At 32.3% G+C, this 21869-nt stretch overlaps 1 protein-coding gene and 1 long non-coding RNA gene across 2 annotated transcripts; both read right to left on the bottom strand.

The window, feature by feature from the left end:
* Positions 1-785: 785 nt before the first annotated feature.
* Positions 786-10725, bottom strand: LOC127705141 (uncharacterized). Its single transcript, XR_007983709.1, has 6 exons — positions 10648-10725; positions 9573-9674; positions 8753-9032; positions 8239-8373; positions 4041-4068; positions 786-1968 (listed from the first exon to the last, which is right to left on the bottom strand). It is a non-coding gene; the product is annotated as an uncharacterized LOC127705141 (long non-coding RNA).
* Positions 10726-11477: 752 nt separating this feature from the next.
* LOC127705629 (uncharacterized) lies at positions 11478-19158 on the bottom strand. Its single transcript, XM_052209957.1, has 4 exons — positions 19055-19158; positions 15884-16635; positions 12813-13104; positions 11478-11491 (listed from the first exon to the last, which is right to left on the bottom strand). The coding sequence occupies exons 2-4, from the start codon at positions 16565-16567 to the stop codon at positions 11478-11480; spliced, it is 990 nt and encodes a 329-aa protein (XP_052065917.1). The 5' UTR covers positions 16568-16635; positions 19055-19158.
* Positions 19159-21869: the final 2711 nt, after the last annotated feature.

The raw sequence follows: 21869 nt of genomic DNA, 5'->3' as shown, positions 1-21869 counted from the left end.
CATATTTATGTAACAAAAGTATTCTTCTTTTCAATAATAGCTGAAAGTTTACATTTTTAACAAATTTGTAAAGATGCTCTATTTTGGGCCCCAAAAGGGGTCTTACCGGGTCTACTCCTTTGAATTTTATGGACACAACTAATCGTCAAAAATCATAACTATTTATTTCCCCACCGGGGAAAAATGGACGAGAACAACACACTGTAATCAGAAATATTGTCTGTAAGTGACAGACTAATTATTCATAGATAACGATGTCTTTCGATGCGATATGTTTCAAGCACATTTTATATTTGGCAAATTGTATCATTATCATCTTCAACAACAATGTATAGCACTGTATTACAATATTATGACATAGAGATGTGCATAGTTGTTGTAAAATCGTTTGATTATTTAGTTCTTAATATCTACTTTCAATAAATCTTCAAACATTTACTTATTGTGAGTGCGGTAAATGCAAGGTAAGCTTTTCACGATGAGACCTATGCAACATTTTTAATTCATTACGATTATACTGCGATCTTTTAAGGGTTGTTTGACCGATTTAGAGCTTACATTATATGCTGGCACTCGTCTGTTGCCGAAGAAATTGTGATGGCGTCTAGATATAAATTCATTTTGATGGCGTTGGTTTGATTTTCAATTCTCAGATAAATTACATTATATTTTATTTAGATTGAAGTTGACACACATATTTTCATTAGCATTTAGCCTTAATTAAGGGAAGATAAACAATGGGTTTGATGTCCTTAAATACAGGTTCAGTTGTGTAGTCGAAAAAACAGGAAGTTATTTTTTTAATTAAAAAATTTGAAAAAAAACCTGTGAATTTAAATTCATTGTAAATTTGTGTCCGTCGGCATACATAAATGACGTATTTGTAACGTTTTTTGAAGAAGAAATGTGGACATTGTCACTTTGCTCCATTCACAGTTCAGTGAGTATCCAACAATGGACATACTATTAAGCGATAACTATATTCGAATGCCTTATAAAGCATTACACTAATTTTTTGAACGAGAAATGACAATCAACAGTAATATTTATCAAAACAATACAAATCATATTTCAAAAGGTGTATCTAATCAACAAAAGAAAGATTTCAAACATTACTGCTTGCAAAAAAAATCGACAGTGTTCTTCATGCCAAATAAGATAGATTTAACCACTGGATCATAACATATATGTGGTACACATGATAGATCAAACTCATGCAATCCCAAAGTGCACAAAACTTCAACATTTTGGTCATCAGGATTGATTTTTAATATGTTGTGAGACTGTGTACATATAACTAGTAAGTGTCCATAGTCGTCAGTTGTTATTCCATCTGGTCCTTCCATGAATGGATTAACAATTTGAAACATTTTGTTTTCTGATGTATCGAAACAGACCACGCTATTGTTTACGTTGTCAGTATAAAACACATGTTTACTGTCGGTACAGAAGTAATAAGGAATGGAATCGATTTTTACAGAAAATTGCATTTCCCCTAAAGTATCCAATACTATCAGTTCATCGCTTTCACAACTAACGACCAAAAGATGTTCTTGTATCAAATCAATTCCAAAATATCGCTCACTTGTACTTATTTCCTGCAAAATTGTTAATGTTAAATCTCGCAATACTTGGACAATTAAGATCCGCTTCTCCCAAGGCAAAGTAACGGCAACGGAAGTATTGTCCAAAACAGCGATACACCATGGTTGGCCAGGCAACTGCAATATCTCCTGCTGATCTGTCATATTACAGCTGACCAGGAAATTAAAACAATCATCGACAATAACAAATCTGCCACCGCGTAATGAATTGATATCTGCTATTCTCAAATCACCAAGTTTAAAGGTGTTCGTGACGTGGAGTGCTTCATTTTTGTGTCGTTAAGAACAATCGCTACACATTGGTTTGTTACATCGGAAGCAACACTGGATGATCGATTTACTAAGAACATTACAAACGCTACAACTGAAGGTAGAAATATATATAGTAAAACTGATAATATGAGCATTTATGCATTTTATGCAAAAGTTGTCACAAATGTTAAAATTCATGAATACAATGCATGTTGAAATTATTGCTTACGGAATGCATTATAAATACATAAGTATTGCAAAGTCATTGTTACGACAAAAACGTGACCAGGAGAGGTAATATTTTAACAAAGACATTTTAGTACGAGAAGAAGATTAGAAACAATATCAATTCAAATTATAGCCTTTTACGTGAAATACCTCTAACACAAGAACGGAAAAACCGATCGTTTGTATTCAATCAAGTAGTTGATCTTAAAACTCTCCTCAAGTATTACTTTTTTCGTAAAACTCTCCTCAAGTAGTACTTGTTTTTATTAATACGCAATTGTTTAATTCAACGTATACACGTAATGTTGAAACATTAAATTTTGAATTTCGTATTTATATACAAAATTAAAATGTAATAATATTTTTATTTCTTTCAGGAAAAACAAATATATGAACAGTTCATGCACTTAAAGGAATGCGTTTCTAACTTGGGATGATTAAGAGTTTGGCATATAGTACGATTTCTAAAGTATCTTGATATTATGTTTTATTTGCCAATATTACAATTACCTTTTACATCACAGTTCATTTAAGAGTCAACTTAGTGATCAGTGTTGAAGCCATTTCGATATCAACAGTAGAAAAGAAAAAATCATACGTATACGAAAAGCGAATGTTTATAAAAACATGCATAAAGAATGGTTTATCGATTTTGTGTATGTGGCGCAAGTTTAACAAACCGAATAAAGAAGGTAGAATACAAAAAAGAACAATGTTTGACTTATTTCAATATTTCAAATGTATTTTCCGACACATTTTGTTTTGCCAGATACGCAAAAAAAGTGCTTAGGGTGAAAATGGAATCCATGGTGAAATTCCTTCCATTAAATCGTTTCAAAAAAACTGTTGACTCTAATTCTTCCATAAAGTCATCAAGGGATGGGGTAAGTCAGACAAACTTGTATGACCATTACTGATGAATGGTTCAAATAAGATTATCAATTAGAAGATTAAATATGATGAATTGTATATGGAGTGTATAACGATGTCTGCACTGTTCGGTCTTACAAAAATTAGAGAGTTCCGTAGGGTAGCCTGGTGCAAAAAAAAAATTGTTACTCTAATCAACCCTATACAATGGGCTCTATCAATTAATTGCAAAATATGATTTTGTCACAATACTTCGTAAACACAAACTATAGCATTTTGTTTAAGAAAGGTACACCAACGTATCACATGTGTGACTACTCATAAACAAACCAGTGTTGACAAAGGTCCGATATACATTGTAGATCGATTTACTGAAATCATCTTAAATGTTCCTTTGTTATTTGTCTATATTCAAAGGTTACTTTTATTAACAAATTGAAATGCTATTGTTTCATTAGATGACACCAAGTGAACTATCAAAAGTCATAAATCAAGTAATTTGAAAAACACACCATGTCAAAGAAAAGTACGAAAAGACAATCTACTCACTAAAAAAAAATACGGAAAGACCAAATAATAATCAGTAAAACTGAGCAGAAAACTTACGATTAGACAACATGAATCCAGCGTAATTTAGATGGTTAAATTCGTACAAATCAGCGAAGCATATATGCTGTCTTTGAAAACAGCCGAGGCTATATTTGTAATGTTGACTGTATTAACACATAGTTGAGGCCATTAGTTGTAGGCATAAAATATTTTTAAAAATTTCTGATAAAAAAAAACCATAAGATTCATTGTATCATATAATCTTGAAGGTATTCACTATTTGTGCAGTTCTTATCCTTTTTCGCATTTCTCATAGTTCAAAACCTACTGTGTCAAAGTATTAAGTGCAGCTAACTGTATTTGTAGTATATTTAAGCAAACTATAAATACTCAAAAGCTGTGCTGTTTTTATTACTCGAGTTTTAGGAAAGAAATTCACCAGTCCCTATAAAAATTGCAAAATGTAAAAAAAGTTCTCGACATCCACTGTACCTTCACTAAATACTAACAATACTACATATATTACGAAATACATACATTTTCAAGTGTTGCTGAGAAGTAACTCCTATGAAATAGAATTTGATTTTGTATTAATTTCCTTTATGTATTTCTTGGAGCTATAACTTATAGAACTGTCTGCTTATTGTTTAATTTTCGAATTGCTTTTGTCATCATGATGAAACCTCATTTTTACATTAAGTTATAAACGTGCGGAACCTTCATCATGGGGCTTGATCCGTAATCTTTTGAATTTGCCAGGAACTTGTTTGGCCACATGTAAGGAACCTTTATACATGGAGCATTATGAAGAAAAATAAAAAAAAAATAAGGGAATTATAATTGCCGCATTTTTTAGCATAAACGTACTTGCTGGAACCTATAGTTAATTGCTAGTAAAATATATTAGTATCAACGTGTTGTACTTGAATGATGCGAATACGATATCACTGCCTACATGAAGGATGATGTTCTTTGGTAGCATTGACACAGATATACATATACAACTTTAAACTAACATTTATTTGACAAACTTCATGATTCTCATCGTCAACTTCTAATTTTTTAAATGTACCATCTAAGTTTTGCTATCGTATGGCGTTTCCATATCTCAAATATTACGTTTCGCTCGTGCATGTTACACTTTATTGACTTCACCAATTTTTTTTCCAGCAGAGGTATGAAAAATAACGACCGAGATCGATGTTTCATAGTTTTACGGTCACCATCACCAATTTGTTGATCTGTACGATGTGTCTGTGACTGTACTAAAAAGCGACATGTTTTCGCACACTTCAATCTTGAATTAAAAGAAAATGGTCAGCTTAACTGTAAATTTTAGCCGGTTGTAACATATTCCTGATCATTGTAAAATCTTTACTGAGTGTGGATTGGCGTAACCTTTCGTCCAATCCGGTCTTGCATCTTTGGTAGTAATTTGTTATCGTTACACGAACATCACATTCGTGGCAAACGTTTCCCCAAAAATTGTTGGTCCTCTTCAATAAACAAACTCAATGCTGCTATGAAATAATATTTGTTTGATAAGTCAGCAATATTTATATTTCCAGTAAAATGCAGATAGGGGAAAGAGGGCGATATTGTTGCGTTTGCTTTTCATTGAAAACTGACATATATGTTCAAAAGAAGACTCACGTGAATGGAATAGTTTCAAATGCTAAACTGGAATCAATTTCAATATGCAAGTGTCTCTTTGATAAACATCCCGCAACTATCTTTATTGTTCACGTCGCCCTTGCAAAGGAACACATGTTAATACTATCGGTCCGTACATTCGTAAGTTTGTTACACACTTTTGTGACATGGTATGGATGCAACTCTACTAGGGCCGTTTGGTAAGAAGTGTTCTTTATACTGTATGTATGATTAAAAGCCATCATATGTCTTCCATCCAACTATAGCTTCAGTATGATTTAACAACTCTTGTCGGAGTTCTGGAACATTGACTATTTGTTAACTATTGAATTGCAATAACATCTTATATAAACAAATCCTAACACGCAAGATTTCATACTCGGCAAAGTCTCAGTCACACCAAAATAGTTCTCTTAACATCAAAACCAGTCCTTAAAAATACGTAACATGGGTTATGGTCTGGTTAGAACGAGTAGCTTTGGACGGACAATTTCTATAATGCGATCCTGGTTAGTTCTTAAACAGTTCTCAAAATGTCCATCACGTCTTTATCCCGTCTACAGTCAGTTTATATCCAGTTCAGATCGCGTAAAATTGCCCATTCACCTCACGAGGACATCGTTTCCAAGCATCCTAAGCCCGTCTGTAGTCAGTTTAAAGCGCTTTGTAACTAATTCTACTTCGTTCCTTTCATACCGAAATCCGTTCTTACTATTTTCTTACTTCATCACCTCGTTCACAGCTTAACTTGTTCTGGTCACGTCCTAATCTCGTCCCTATTGCGTTCAGCACGTAATTGCCATCACGTCATGGACTGACGGCTATAAAAACCCAGCACGTTTCTGTCATTCCTCATTATCGTTTGCCGCTTTCCATATATTTTTCAAATGTGCTGGTTATTACATATCTTGTGTTTTTAAAATGGTAATATTGAAAATGGTGACATGGTTAGGGATTGTTTGTTGTTCCGTTTGATACTTATGATAGTATATTGATATTCGTTTTCATTGTTATAAGATGAAGTACAGCATGAAAATAAATATGTTACTATAACATGTATAATATGTATTTTATTTCCCTTCTATACAAAATAGAACTGTAATCACGTTCACTGAAGACACTTCCTTTCCCCCCAGAGCTGCAAGATTATCCATGTGTCTGGGCATATAACCAAATGATGAACCAGTGAGAAAACGGCCTCTGTTTACACCAAACCGTGTCTGATTGTACTGCAGACAGGGTGCGGGTTTTAAGAACGGCATAAAAACGCTATAAACGTACTCAAACGAGTAGAGCGTACCAAGAACCTACTGCCAACGTTTTGAACTGAAACGTGTTGCTTACTTGTTCAGAATTTGTTAATTTGTTTTGCTCGTATATTAATGACCTAAACATGCTTAAGACGCAATAACGACGTAATGAGATCGAGTTGGGTCTGTGTGTGAATGGGATGAACGTGCTACAAACGGACTCAGCCAGTTTGCGCACGTATATCTAATTAACTGACCGACTACACCACGTCATAGAACGTGTGCCTATTACGTTCCAAGTACGTCAATTCCATTCATAGTACTTCCATCTCGTTTTAAGTACGATCCACTTTGTCTAATTGCAGGACGGGATGGTCACCCGAATAAAATAAGCAGGCTTAAAGTTCTGGAACACCATTCTTGATCAAACTCGTCCATGAAGTTTGTAGGAAAGAAAAGAAGTTAGCAGTATCCTTTAAGGTTACTTTCCGCTATATAGATGATGTTCTCTCACTAAATAATTCACAATTTGGTGACTATGTTGGACGCATCTGTCCCATCGAACTTGAGATAAAGGATACAACATATACAGTTAAGTCTGTCTCATATCTTGACTTACATCTAGAAATTGAAAATGAGGGTCGGTTGAAAACAAAACTTTACGACAAAAGAGATGATTTCAGCTTCCCAATTGTGAACTTTCCATTTCTATGTAGCAACATTCCAGCAGCGCCTGCATACGAAGTATATATCTCCCAGTTGATACGATACTCCCTTGTATTTCCTATCATGATTTCCTTGATAGAGGGTTGCTGCTCCTAATGAAGCTATTAAACCAAGAGTTACAAGTGGTGCAGTTGAAATCATTCCTTCGTAAATGTTACGGACGCCATCACGAGTTGGTTGACCGTTTTGGAATATCCGTTTCACTGATGATAGCGGATATGTTCCTAATGTCGTAACTACAATCCCGTTCCCTTTCTCCGAATGTGACCTACCGAATTAGACTTATTACCGGGTTTGTACTAACATGAGCAACACGACGGGTGCCACTTGTGGAGCAGGATCTGCTTACCCTTGCGGAGCACCTGAGATCACCCCCCGTTTTTGTTGGGTTCGTGTTGCTCTGTCTTTATTTTTCTATGTTGTGTGTTGTGTACTATTGTTTGTCTGTGTATGTTGTTTGTTTCTTTTTTAGCCATGACGTTGTAAGTCCCTTTGGTAACTTTCGCCTCTCTATTGTAAACAGACCGTTAAAAGATGAAACTACGCCTACCCCGTTTTCACACAGTTTAAGCCCGTTAGGCTACATTTGTCAGAATGTAATGAGAACGTGCTTGCTGTAGGGGGAAGAAGATTCTTTTTCATCTGAGTAGTAAACAATTATTTATATGATTGGGCAAAATTTGTTAGAATCATTGGATTTTGACAATTTACTTGAATCAATTATTAAGATAACATCTTAAAACCCAACTCTTCTGACTCTTAGAAAAAACAACTCTCAATCTTGAAATGATTGATGCGGTCCTTTTTAGTCATTCTAAAGATATTGGCATTAAGATTTGGCGATGCTAGCTGGCCTTATGGGAACTTTACCATTATTATTAGGATAATTACAATAACATCAAATTATGATCACGAAAGTGTTATACAGCACGCTACTGTTCCCGCCAAATGCATTTCAGAGTTTCAGATAGTAGGGTATTTTGATGAAAATGTCTGAACATTACTTAAGTCATTTGACGATAATTCCGTTTGCTTATCCTCAGGGTAAAACATACATTTGATTCAAAGAAATGCTATTAAACTAATGTATAACTACTAGTAAGTACCTCCAGAAATTTCAGTTATTGTTTTATACCAATCATCCACCAGTTCCGTCAGCACATTGTTATCTGTTTTCAGCTTTAAGCAATTTTCACATTTATCTGTCTGTGTTGCTACGCTTATTGGTGTATCACCGCTCACTAACAAGAGAATAGAAAAGGATTATGAAACGAATAAAAGTTATTAAATATTCACTGACCGTTTCAAATGTTTATTTCTTTGGCTTTTTTTTTCGTAATAGATACATTAGTCAAGTTAATTGAAAAAATGGAATCAAAATTTTCGTAACATTTAAAAAAAATTACAAAATGCATTATTTGACCTATAACACTAACGGTACCTATTTGACCGCACCAGATGCTCATTTGGACAATTAATGTCTCTTCAGAGATGCTTGAAATTAATACTGGAAAATCTTAAGTCAAAAACAAACGTTAAAGAGTTGGTAAAACCAAAAGGGACAAAAATAGAAAGCCACACCTGGACCATGCTTGAGAAGAATAGGTAAAATAATCTTACCACTACAAGTTAAAAATACTGGAATAGCATTACATTCTTTCGTATCAATACTGCATTTCTCCAATATATTTTTCAGAAAAGACTCTACTGCTTCAGCTAATAATTCCGTGCTCTGTATTATTTTTTAAAGGAACACTAGTTTTGATAATCAACGATCCTAACATAACGAATTCAATCTGAAAAACCTCTTCCAACAAGGCGGCAACTTTATTTAATGCACGTGCAATCCTTTCCGCATCCCAGTTTCCTGGAGTAACAATTTTCCACTCAACCTTGCAAACTACAACGATTAGTTAATGCAAGATTTTCTTTTTACCATATATTTATATGAATTGCATTCCATAACTCAATATAAATTTTTGCTTTCAGATAAATGAAACGTTATTTAGAAAATCAAACAACGATTTCGGAAGAAAGAACAATCGTATTAAACGATTTCAAATTTCAATATGGCACTGCTGCATAATATAAAATTTCCATTTGGAATATTTAGGTTTTTCTTTTTATATTAATGTGTTTCCTTAATAGACTTGTACGGTTAATTTTTTTGTGATATGTCATTTTAGTGATATAGTACACACTTAGCCATGTTATTGATGCTTAGTTTACGTGGTAGAATTAGCTACACATTTAACTTATTGTGTTTCAGATGAAAGAATTGTAATCCCAAGGTTTCTTTTTAGTGGCATTTTTAAGTTTTGTTACAGTTCAACGGACTTTCATTTTGCAACCATCATAGTGTATTATAATTGATTTTGACGCATAATATGGTAGGCTGTCAAGATGTATTGATAAAGAGTATAAATGCACAATACAATACCATTTTTGTGTTCTATTCCAGAGAGACAGCATTTGGTATTTTCTATATTCATCGCAGCTCCTGTGTTTGTTGAAGCTGCTTCAGACTGGGTTTCTTTTGTTTCTGTTTTAACAAATAACGGGTTTAACATTTGACAGCTACTCATAAAATATATACTCTTAATGATAAACATAAAAGAACAAAGTGGAAGTTATATTGTGAGAAGATATGTCGCTTATGTGAAGAGCGTATAGCGTTTTCTCTCATTGTTCCTAAATAGTGTATTAAATCAATCTAAGAAATATCTCCTCCGCACTTATCAAAATCATTACTTTCTCCGATCCTTGCAATGTAAGACACACCTGGACGGAGTATACTGCTAGATAAAACATATGTGACCCCTTCGACTATACATAACTAGATTCAAATCATCAATTTCCTATAGTTTTGCATGTTTTGATTTTTCGGTGTCTTATATATTTTCTTATAACAGGCAATACAACTTCAATTTATTTTGTTATAATACAATACAGTCAGAAATGCAAAACCTTTCCAAATTGAACACATTTTCAACAGGTCGAGGGGTGTTCATATTACCAGAAGGTTTGACCAATTCATCGGAATTAGACTATTTTCATGACGGTTCAAATCCGATATAATATCAAATAGAAACATGTTCGTATACCGTAAGGAATCGAATAAACGAGAGAAAATCAACGTTCTTCCTGTGTTGCAATTTCTCTGTATATGTACATTGTGTTTTTATAACACTTATAGTGGGATGCCTTGGACTATATAATTAAGATTGCCTACTTTAAGAACGTTCCTGTACGACATTTATATAGACAATTCGAGTTATTAAATACGTTATTAAAGAAAAATATTTATTTCATACACAAATTAATGGTGAAAGGTTTCTAAATGATAATAATTGTTTTAAGTTCGTTAATATCAATTTCAAAACACATACTATTAATAATGATTAAACTAGCAATAATGTGTATCAGGATAATTCGTTTGTTCTGAAATCATGTATAGTTAAATGCATTTTTTTATTACTTTAGCAGAAATGTCAACAACAACAAACATATTGAACCTGGTGAATGTATTGGTAATGCTTCCTTTGATTTACTATGCTGGTCTGTTTCAGTAAATGCGTTATTGTCGACTTTATAACAAGCTATCAAGAATATCAAGTTTCCAACTCGTTTAATGATTTTTTCTAAAATAAAGAAAAACGTATTGTTTAATAATGCATTATTCGTTCTTCAATGTAGCCATTTGTCCGACCTCCTAAATCAAAACAACAAAAAAACAAAACAAAAGATGAGTAACAACACATAAAAAACAACAAAATCTGTAAAGCTGTCACTATACGTGTAAATATTTCTAAATACTGTAGAAACATTTTTTTTTTGTAGGTACCAATTTTCGTGGTTACTTGAATTCGTGATTTTGCAAACGTTTGCACACAAACTTATAGAAAATGTGTAATTCGTTGAACATTTAAATTCGTGGTTTACCTATACCAAATAAATTCAAGAAAACGGATATACCATGTATACCGCAAATACTAATGAATACACAGTATGCGTAGTGTATTTCTTCAACACTGAACAACCATGGGTAAACAACTATCCATTTTAAGTTTAAATTGCAGATTGTATTTTTTTCCAATTAAATTGAACAATCTGATACATCGTGTATTTAAAGAATTCATTTGTTGTTCAGTTGTGCTTAGCACCGATGTAATGAATCAAGTCCTTTTCAACAAAATTGTCCTATGTGTGCTTTACCACCCTTTTGTTGTAAATTTTATCTCTTTGAAGCCTCTTATAGCTGACTTTTCTGTATGAGTTTTGCTCATTATTGAAACCTGAGGTTTTAACATCCTTATCCTTTTTGTATGAACACATATTTCAAATGTTACATGTAACATACTGCAGAAGCAGAATTTTATTTTTATATTTCTTATTTTCAACAAAAAATCACCTTCAAATATAAATGGTTGCTGGTGTCTTGTTCTTTATGTTTATGAGATGAATAACATATCCTATTTTGTAAATTAAAATGAATTAGAGTAAATATTTAACTATCATAATGAAAATATCTACTGTTTGTCTGGATTTTCTGAAAACTTCAATAAAAAGTCACTTCACCACTTCACCCATAATGTATTGAAGTACGATAATGTCGTAACAAACAATTTGACAACAAACTGTATGTTTTAATTGTGACGATTCCTAAGGAACAGTATACAATGCCAATTTCAGGATATATATCTTCATCGTAATGTTCTGCTTATACCATTATAAACCAAGGATATCCTTACTCTAGACTTTAGGTCTCTAGATGTACGGTTTATGCGTAGGTTTACTGACATACCATTTACTTCAAATGGAAAAAAAGGAATATAACTCTTGTATGACAACACAAGATCTATTTCTGTAAAAAAGTGTTTAACCATCATGAGGATGTAGCTAACAATGTAGAAAAAAGTAATCAATATAACTACATCAATGTGTACGTGAAGTGATAAAAAAGATTAAAAGAACATGGAAAATGTCTTTTGAATCAGTGTACAGTTATATACCCGTCGACCACGGAGGTGGATTTTAGTGAACCAGAAGAAACTAGCTACCCGTCGAATACAAGTAGTACAGACAGTTGGGGAGTCAATGTGAAATAATGAATCTTCTGACAATGAAGATGGTTTTTAAACTGAAAAGTTGTTCTTGATGATTGTTTATATAATTTGAACGATATATTTGGTAAGATCTTCAGTGTATCTCAATTGACACGTGTCCAACCAGAACTTTTTGCAAACTATAACTGAAAAGAGAGAGCGATTTAATCTTTAAAGGGGCAACAAACAATAGAAAGGACAACACCCCTGTCAAAACGACAAAAAGACATACAACAATACTAAAATCTCTACACAACGACCAAAAACTGAATAACATAAATCCTGCAAAAAATCGAGACTGAGGTCTGGTCCTCCGGAAGGGTTTTCACTTCTGGCTTTCTCAAGGCACCAGCCGTGTTACTCATTGCAAGAGCACAAACAGTTATACGTCGTATTAGATAATGTCACGATCGACGAAAAAAGAACGGGAAATGTTTGAGGAATGGAAGGTGGAAAGATCTTTATATTTTCTCTGAACAAACGCATATTAATTTTAAAAAAACATTTGATTTGTTGTTTACTTGACAGTAGTTTAGACACTATATACATGATAAAGCATATATTAAGGATATTACCTATTCTTTTGTCCACTGCGTCAAGCATTGCTTTCTTAAGATTTTCCGAGGTTTCCTCTTGAAATTGTTTAATTTTCTCAATTTGTGATCTTTGTAGTCCTTCTAACGAACTAATTTGAAGTTTTGTGTCTGCACAAGAACTTACGTATACATCCAAGATTTTGTCTTGTAACAAAACTGACTCTGTCCTCTGTTTACACACAATGTCGCGCTTTGCCTCATCAACAATTTCTGCCATTTGATCTACAAGTTCAGTTTGACCTCGTAGAATGTCGTCTATTTTTGTCTCAATCTAAAAAAAGTACATGGAAAAAAAATTAAAAAAAAAAAGAAGACAAAAGAAAAGTTTCAATAAGATTTAATTAGATTAAGGAATACAGTAAGTACTATTAATACATTGTGTAATATAATAAACATGATAAAATAAATGGAAAACATAGAGCTATTAATTTTTCTAAATAATTATATAACTAATCGATGAACTGCTAGCAATGCCATGTCATCCATTCAAATCTTATTAACCGAGCTCCTTGTTTTGCTATAAATTTGTGGTTTAGAATATTTTGTTTACATAAGTGCACAAAAATCCTTCAATTTAAATACAATTGAGAATAGAAATGGGGAATGTGTCAAAGAGACAACAACCCGACCATAGAACAGACAACAGCCGAAGGCCAACAATGGGTCTTCAATGCAGCGAGAAACTCCCGCACCCGGAGACGTCCTTCAGCTGGCCCATAAACAAATATGTATACTAGTTCAGTGATAATGGACGTCATACTAAACTCCAAATTATACACAAGAAACTAAAATTAAAAATGATACAAGACTAACAAAGGCCAGAGGCTCCTGACTTGGGACAGGTGCTAAAATGCGGCGGGGTTAAACATGTTTTTTTGAGATCTCAACCCTTCCCCAATACCTCTAGCCAATGTAGACAAAACAAACGCACAACAGTACGCACAGTAAAACTCAGTTTAAGAGAAGTCCGAGTCCGATGTCAGAATGGGAAACAAAAGTAATAAACAAAATGACAATAAAACATAAATAACAACAAACTACTAGCAGTTACTGACATGCCAGCTCCAGACCTCAATTAAATTGATTGAAAGAGTATGTCTTCATCATATGAATATCAGGCACAATCCCTCCTGTTAGGGGTTTAGTATTATACCATCATAAAATATAAAAGAAGAACATAACCCGTGTCATGCCAACAACTGGTTTTAGAATAAATGTGTTTAATTCCGATGCAAAGACACTATAAGTGAATCAATATTAAAGCCAAAATATCCAATCTTTAATGACCTGACAACAGCATCGTAATTATATCCCTTCTTAATAAGTCTGTTTAAAGATTTTATTAGCTTTTGAGGTGAATACTGACATTTTTGTGCTTTGTAAAGAATATTACCATAAAAGATTGGATGTGAAATACCCGAACGTATAAGATGTCTGCATGTTGAGTTATATTTACGAATGATGTCCTTATACCGATGATAAAATTTAGTAAATGTTTTGAATAGTTTATGATATCGAAAACCCTGGTGTAAAAATTTATCAGTAATACATAAATTTCTCTCGCTAAAATCTAATACGTTGTTACATACACGAGCGAATCGTACAAGTTGAGATATATAAACACCATAAAATGGTGACAAGGGAACGTCACCGTCTAAAAATGGATAATTAACGATAGGAAATAAAAAATCATCTCTTTTATCATAAATTTTTGTATTAATCTTCCCGTTAATGATATAGATATCAAGATCGAGGAAAGGACAGTGGTCATTGTTAGTATTGGCTTTATTTAAAGAAAGTTCAATAGGATAAATTTCTGTAGTATACATACTGAAATCGTCATTATTGAGAGCCAATATATCATCCAACTATCTAAAAGTATTGTTAAATGTTTGTATCAGATGTTGTTTCGATGGGTCTTTGCTGATTTTAGAAAAAAATTGTAACTCATAACAATACAAAAACAGGTCCGCAATAAGTGGTGCACAGTTAGTCCCCATTGGAATTCCGATAACTTGACGATATACGAAATCTCCAAAGCGAACAAAATGTTTTCAGGTAAAAATTCAAGGGCAGATATAGTATCAAAGCATGTCCAATTGACATAGTTCGTTTGTTTGTTGCAACTAAAAAATGATCTAAAAGAGTTTGAACATATGTATTCGCATTCCGACTTTTTAAATGCCCATTTAATTAGGTGTGTGAATTTTTTCCTAATAAGAATATGAGGCAAAGTGGTATATAGGGTAGAAAAATCAAAACTTTGAACAGATTCAAAATCACCAATATATGCATACAATTTATCAAGTACATATCATATCATTAATAATGTTGTCGTTAGTAGTCTTAGGTTGCGATTAATTCAGGCAAAATTGTATCTTGTATACCCAGAGGGGGTTATTTTAGAAATGTAAACATTTTCAGAATTGGGTTATGAGTGATTCTTACTCAAAAAAATAAGCAGATACTGTAGAGTGTAAAACCTTTGCAAGGTTTTTTTCTTATTTTTGCGATTAAATTATTAACGCGATATAAAACAACTTTACATCATTCGTGTGTTTTTGTTTTTATTTATATATAGATCTTTGATCATTACTTATATAATATTAATTGTATTCAAATCATAACACTCATGGTGAAAATAAAATGCGAAAGAAAATATTCACATACTAAGGTTAAGGATATTTTTTCGAGCAATATTCTATTCTGAATAAAAATACGACAATCAAAAATCAGATATAAAAGCAAGACTAACAGCGACTAAACAAAACTACAATAAATGATCTATTTAAATGAATACAATAACAAGAATACTTTAATTTTCTTTTTTCAAAAAAAAATTTCATTTTGATGAAATTTAAACCCATTAAAAATGATAATATTGTGTTTGGAGAACAACCCAAAATACAGAAAAAATGAACGTAAAAAGAGCACAAAATTACTCCTTAATATCAAAAAGCATCTTAAATTTAACCGATTAAACCTTGAAAAATAATTACATTATAATTATTGTGAGGGACAAGCGTTTCAAAACAAGTAAAATTACTTACCGTTGCCATATCTGACTTAACATGCTTTATCAAGTCTAAAATTTCATTTTTCTCCATAATATCAAAATCGGCATTCTTCAGAAGGCTTATTTGTCCTTGGATTGCATCCAGATAGTACTCAAGTGGTATTTCTCCTGCTAAACCTATCACAGACCCTTCTAATTTTGTCCACCATTTTTCTAATCTTCCAGTGTCGAAATTGCTCGTACTGTGCACATGTGCCAGCTTATTTCGTATTTTTTTTATGACCGTAAGCCAGTTTTGAACACTTGTCGAAAGTGTAACAGAATGTCTAAACATAGTATGAAGAAGAGTAAAATCAAGGTCCTTCAGCGAACAATGTGACTTGGGTGTTACCTTACAAATGCAGTGTTGTTTTATATTACTCTGACCACGTAAAAAGTGGCCAGACGTTGTTGGTCCATTCAAATTATAGCATTTACTGATTTGTTCTTGATTTAGCTCCCTATTAGATCTCTGTGGTAAAGCGTTGCATTCACAACACCTAGTAGAATGTATCCATAAATGATATATTGTATGCTTATTTGTTGTTAGGAAATTAGACAAATAATTGTCATAATTACAAAGAATACTCGATTTTATAAATGCTCGAGTAACATTAAGCGATAAGTCATACGATAACTTTATAAGACGTAGATATTTTCTTTCCTGTACAGATGTCATTGGTGAAGTTTAAATTCAATGTTGCTTTCTTCGTTATATTTTTAATCACAGTCGTTATTGCTGCTTATCTAAAAAGAGTAAAGTGTTTTGCATCCAAATACTAGTGCAGGTTATCATTTTATATGCTAATTAACCAGTAAAAAGATAAAAAGTGTATCAATTTGATTTATCTACTCATTAAGAAATTGAATTGAGCCTCGGGATTGCAATAAAACTACTTTATATGTGAGATATGTGAATAATATTTCCTTGTTCATGTTGTTCGATAGCATATACCATTTTATATCTACAACTTTACCACTGGAGTATGTTTTTTTTAATCTAAACATTTTATTCGTTATTCTTGTTTTCGGAAGACAAATCGAACTTCACTATGCTTGATATCTTGATTCACAACTTAAGTGATACTAAGTAGTGGACGTTTATTCAAAACAAATTAGCCACGTCTATTGGAAACAACCGTGCTACTCTTCTCAACACCAGATTAATTCGTTTGAGAGACATTGTACATACGAAAGCAAAACGAAGCAAACATTACACTTTAACAAGGTAACCTTTAAAGGTTCTGCTATATTAAGATCACTGCCTGAACAATTCTTCGTTTGGTGATCATCATGATGACCTGGTATATTCCTTGCACTTTAAAATACCACAGACACAGTTAGGTATGTTTGATATTTCATTTTGACTGACACCAAGAAATGTAAAAAATCAGTGAAAAACGAAACTTTTTTCAGAAAACCGTTAGGGTAACCTAAATTATTTTATGCACAATATTCCTGACAACAACTACAATAGAATACACAAGAAAAACTACCAAACAACAATCATTATATAGTAATTCAATTCTAAACGTTTCTTTTGCAGGTAGAAAAATATATGTGTTATCCCTCCGGACACTTCCGAAGGCATGAGATTCGAAATAACCAAAGTTTGTTTGAATTTGTATGAATTTAGTTTTAATTTTCTGAAAACTATGAATAATATCTGACGTTTTCGCAATAGATTCTTGACATTCCGAATTATCGGATCTGATTACTAACATTCTGATTTTGTCTCAGCATATTTTTAACACTCTGAATTGTTCTTAACAAATTGTTATCTAAGCGGAGTAAATAATTTTAGCTGTATACATGTTTTCATCAAATATATATATATATATGACTTTTATATTGCTACCACTTGTCAAAACCACTACAGGCATCCTGTATTTGTTGAGTATGTCATCAGTCAACTACAAATTAAACTTTTTACTTTATATCTTGTACCAGAAACTTGTATACTTATATTAATTTAAATATTTTCTAAACAGGGGAAATTTCATGAGTAATAGAAGTACATTTATTTTTAATTTAACTGGAATTTGATTTTAATATTTAAATAAAATTCTACTTCTTAGGTAAATTCCACCTATGATATGTTTCAATCTTGTCATTTTGCACTCGTTGTTAATTATGCGTATCTTTACTGTACCTTTAAATGTATGGTTATTGACACAAAAGAGAACTTGTATACGTGTATTTAATATATGTGCATCTTTCACAAAAAGCTACGACGACTCTCACTATGCATTTTCTTATTCGAACAAAAGTTAGTGGGAAGTTTGTTTTATAAAACATGTACAATACAAATAAAATTGATATCTGATCAATATAGAAGACAATCCCTCTTTTGTGAACACTGTAATGATAAAAAGGAATAAATAAAAGTTTGATTCACTATTTTAAACAATTATTCAAAATTTAAAGTATCGTTGTGGAAGTACTTTAAAAGTCAGAGAAAACGTTGTGATTAGTTAATAACTATATACTTTCATGAATGTACGAATAGGAGATGTTTCAATGAGTAGGTTTTTAATATTTACAATTACAGTTCTTATTTTACTATAAATGAAGCGAAACGCATTTCGATAATTAGTGTCTGTTTAGTGTCTATGATGCAACTCAGTTTCCATTTAAACATTTTAAACATATATAAGGTTTTTTTTTATATATACATTACAGTACTATAGATATTTTTAAAAAATATACGTCATGCAAAGTCAAACAAGTTGAAACAAATATGTTGTTGTCTATTGATTCTAGATTTAAATAAGGGTACCTTGAAGAAAATCTGGCATTATCAAAAATACGTGTAATCGTGCACACGTTCTCCCTTATACAATCAAGGTTGATATATATAATTCGTCTCAAATTTAGCCCAACAGTGTTAGATCTGCAAATTTGCGTTAGCAAATTTGTGTTCTTCCCTCAGCGGGATTCGAACCCTAGCATCTGTGACATCGTGGCAACACCGCCTGCACCATGTCCGGCGCCTATAGCTTTGATATCCAAAAATATAACAAACCTACCTGGAAGACTAAAAAGTATATACATAAATAAAGATAAATGGAAGTTAGTATTATACAGATGTTCCTATTTACACATTTTCATGCATAATAACGCTACAGTTGAAAAGACGGAATTTACAAAAGTAAACAGTACATACCATGTTTGAAATAATTCAGATATCCAGATGTTTGTCTATAGCGGTTAACAATAATTTTGTTTTGACAGACGCCATTGTTGTGTAAATTAGTTTAGATACGTCACATGTCAGAATTCTGAAAGCGGTTTAAATGTTTGCATAGGAAATTACGTAGGGTTAGAGTTCTACATGCTCTATAATCATACAAAGCAAAATGTGAATAAGGAAAAGTAAACATATTTTATCAGGTCTTTTATTTTTTGCAGCCGCTATATAAATAATCTAACAACTTAAATAATATATATTATGTAACTATTATCCAGATAGCAAATGACAAAGGATGTATACAGTAGGCATGCACAGTATCTGGATGAGCTTGGTTTTTTTCAACGTGAATTGGCCTGTTTATTTATTTTTTTTTTTAGTAAAATTAAATTGTATCAAACTTCCAAATTATTATTAATGATATACAAGTTTTAGAACAAAAGTCACAAAATGTTCAACAATTTCACTCACATTTTGTTTTACATCGACAATGTCTTTTTCGCGTACTGCCAAAAAAAAACCAACATCTGTTTTGTTTACTGGTTTAGGTTTTTCAAAGAAAAGTAAGAAGGCATTCGGGAAACTTCATGATGACTCTCTATAGTCCATTACTTCAATGTAGTGAAGTTAAATCACACATTTTAGTTAGTAAACCTCGAAACATGTCTTGATAAATTTTAAACACAAAAATAACATTTTGGGACCCCTTTCAAATCTTACAGAAAAAAACGTAGAACAATGAGTTAGTATAAATTTATATATAGTTTTGAGATATAGACACATACCTGTATTCTGTTTTCCGAATATTTTAGTTTTATATATACAGGTCTAAGTAAAGCGTACACTATTTCATATTTCTTACAACCCTGCATGCACACAAAGAAGTGATATAATAATTTATTTACTTTTTAGGTTCTTATACATACTAGGCTTTCAATTATTCGGCTTTGAGCGTTCCTGATGAAGGTAAATCCAGAAAAGTACTTCGGACGCATGAAATTTATAACGTGTTGTTTTCATTTTTTTTACAGCACTGGGTCAATACCTCTGCTGGTGTACTATCAGTCCCCGAGGGTATTCTCAGCTCAGTAGTCAGTACAAAAATGTACTTCGGTACTGATACAAATTATAACAAACCTTTCTAAAAGTGTCCGTTAAAAAAGGGGTAGGGGCATTAAGGCCCGGTTTTTGGCCCAAGAAAATAAATTGTTTGACAACCATTCCAAATTGGCACATAATGTTTGGTAATACATAGAGTCAAGAAATATAAATGAAAAACATCAGATCTTTTTATCTGATGACGTCACATTTACGTCATTATATGTACCGTTTTCATGAAAACGATGAAAAATACAAAACTTGTGCAGTTTTCCATCGTTATTTCTATTGCGGAAACATCGTGCGCAGCCAAGAAACAACAAAACAATTTAAGAGAAGCTTTTTTATGATTGTTGACATAATATCATCAAATATAAACTAAGTTTAAGTTGTTTATTGGGTGCGTACATACTTTGCTTATCTAAAATGTACTTAAATTTGACAAAAAAACAAGGAAAATACAGAAATTTTACAAAATATACAAATTTCGGCATGGTTTGTTGCCATGGTAACTCGTGAAATGTAGAATTTGTTTTTTTATTTTCCGAATACCTTGTACTGTAGTCTAGTTAGGAAATATTTAAGAATATGTATAATAACTTTTTAATTTGCAGTAATATTTTGGCCAAACAAGGGCATTATCGCCCCTACTCCTTTTATAATTATTTGAAACTAAGGTTTCAACTCCCTCAGGCAAAGGTAAATGCAGAAAAAAACGCTTCGGGTGCATGAAATTTATAATGTGTTGTTTTCAATTTTTGTTTTTTTGTTTTTTTTTTTTTTGGTAAACTGTTATAGTACTTGTTTATCTTCATGACGCATTCTCGTAAATATATATTTCATAAAATTCGACGGAACGATGAAAACGTACCTGAGATCAATCCCAGTATTTGTTGGGGTTCATGTTGCTCAGTCTTTAGTTTTCTATGTTTTGTTTTAAATCCTCTCCAACATCATATTTTATTTGGCCTTCCAACTGGCTTGATTCGAGCGTAACTGAAGAGTCTTACGTAGACCACTCCTGCTTACGGTATACAAACTTAACTGCTATCTTTAAGGATTTTTTTTTTGAACTCTTGAACCGTGTTTTTTTCAAACTTAAAACTTATAAAAACAATACAAAAATGAGAATATCATCTCGCTTCAGAATTCTTGGTCTATTTGTTAAGACTAACTGTTGATGTATTTGTCTCAGAAACTCACATCTTGACTGAAATGAGCAAATAATGATTTGTGCATTTTAGTGCAAATAACTGGATTATGTATTACCTTCAAAGGTTGGGGTAAAAAACATATCCAATATTTAATAACAAAAGAGAGAGCAAAAGATATCAAAAAGACATTCAAACTCATCAGTCGAAAATAAACTGACAACGCCATGTCAAAACAAAAAAGTGAAAAAGACCAAAATGACAAACAACAGTACACAAAACACAACATAGGAAACTAAAGACTGTGATGCTTAAAAATATATAAAGCTTTTTACAAACCTGTTCTTGCATTTTTCATTGTTATTCCACACAAAATAATTCTCTAAGATACCTACATGTAGGACGTTCTCATTTCATAAACTTAAGGATCTTTTTTGTTTACTTATTGTACCTCGAACTTATTAACCCGGTGTAGGTCTTTAAGTTGAGGTTCTATTTACTAAACGTTAATTGGGCATGACTAATTAGACACGCCCTTTAGA

The sequence above is a fragment of the Mytilus californianus genome, unplaced genomic scaffold (assembly GCF_021869535.1).
Source record: "Mytilus californianus isolate M0D057914Y unplaced genomic scaffold, xbMytCali1.0.p SCAF_6, whole genome shotgun sequence".
NCBI lineage: Eukaryota > Metazoa > Mollusca > Bivalvia > Mytilida > Mytilidae > Mytilus > Mytilus californianus.
Note: the sequence above shows the minus strand (reverse complement) of the source record. Positions and strands in the feature narration are given on the sequence as shown.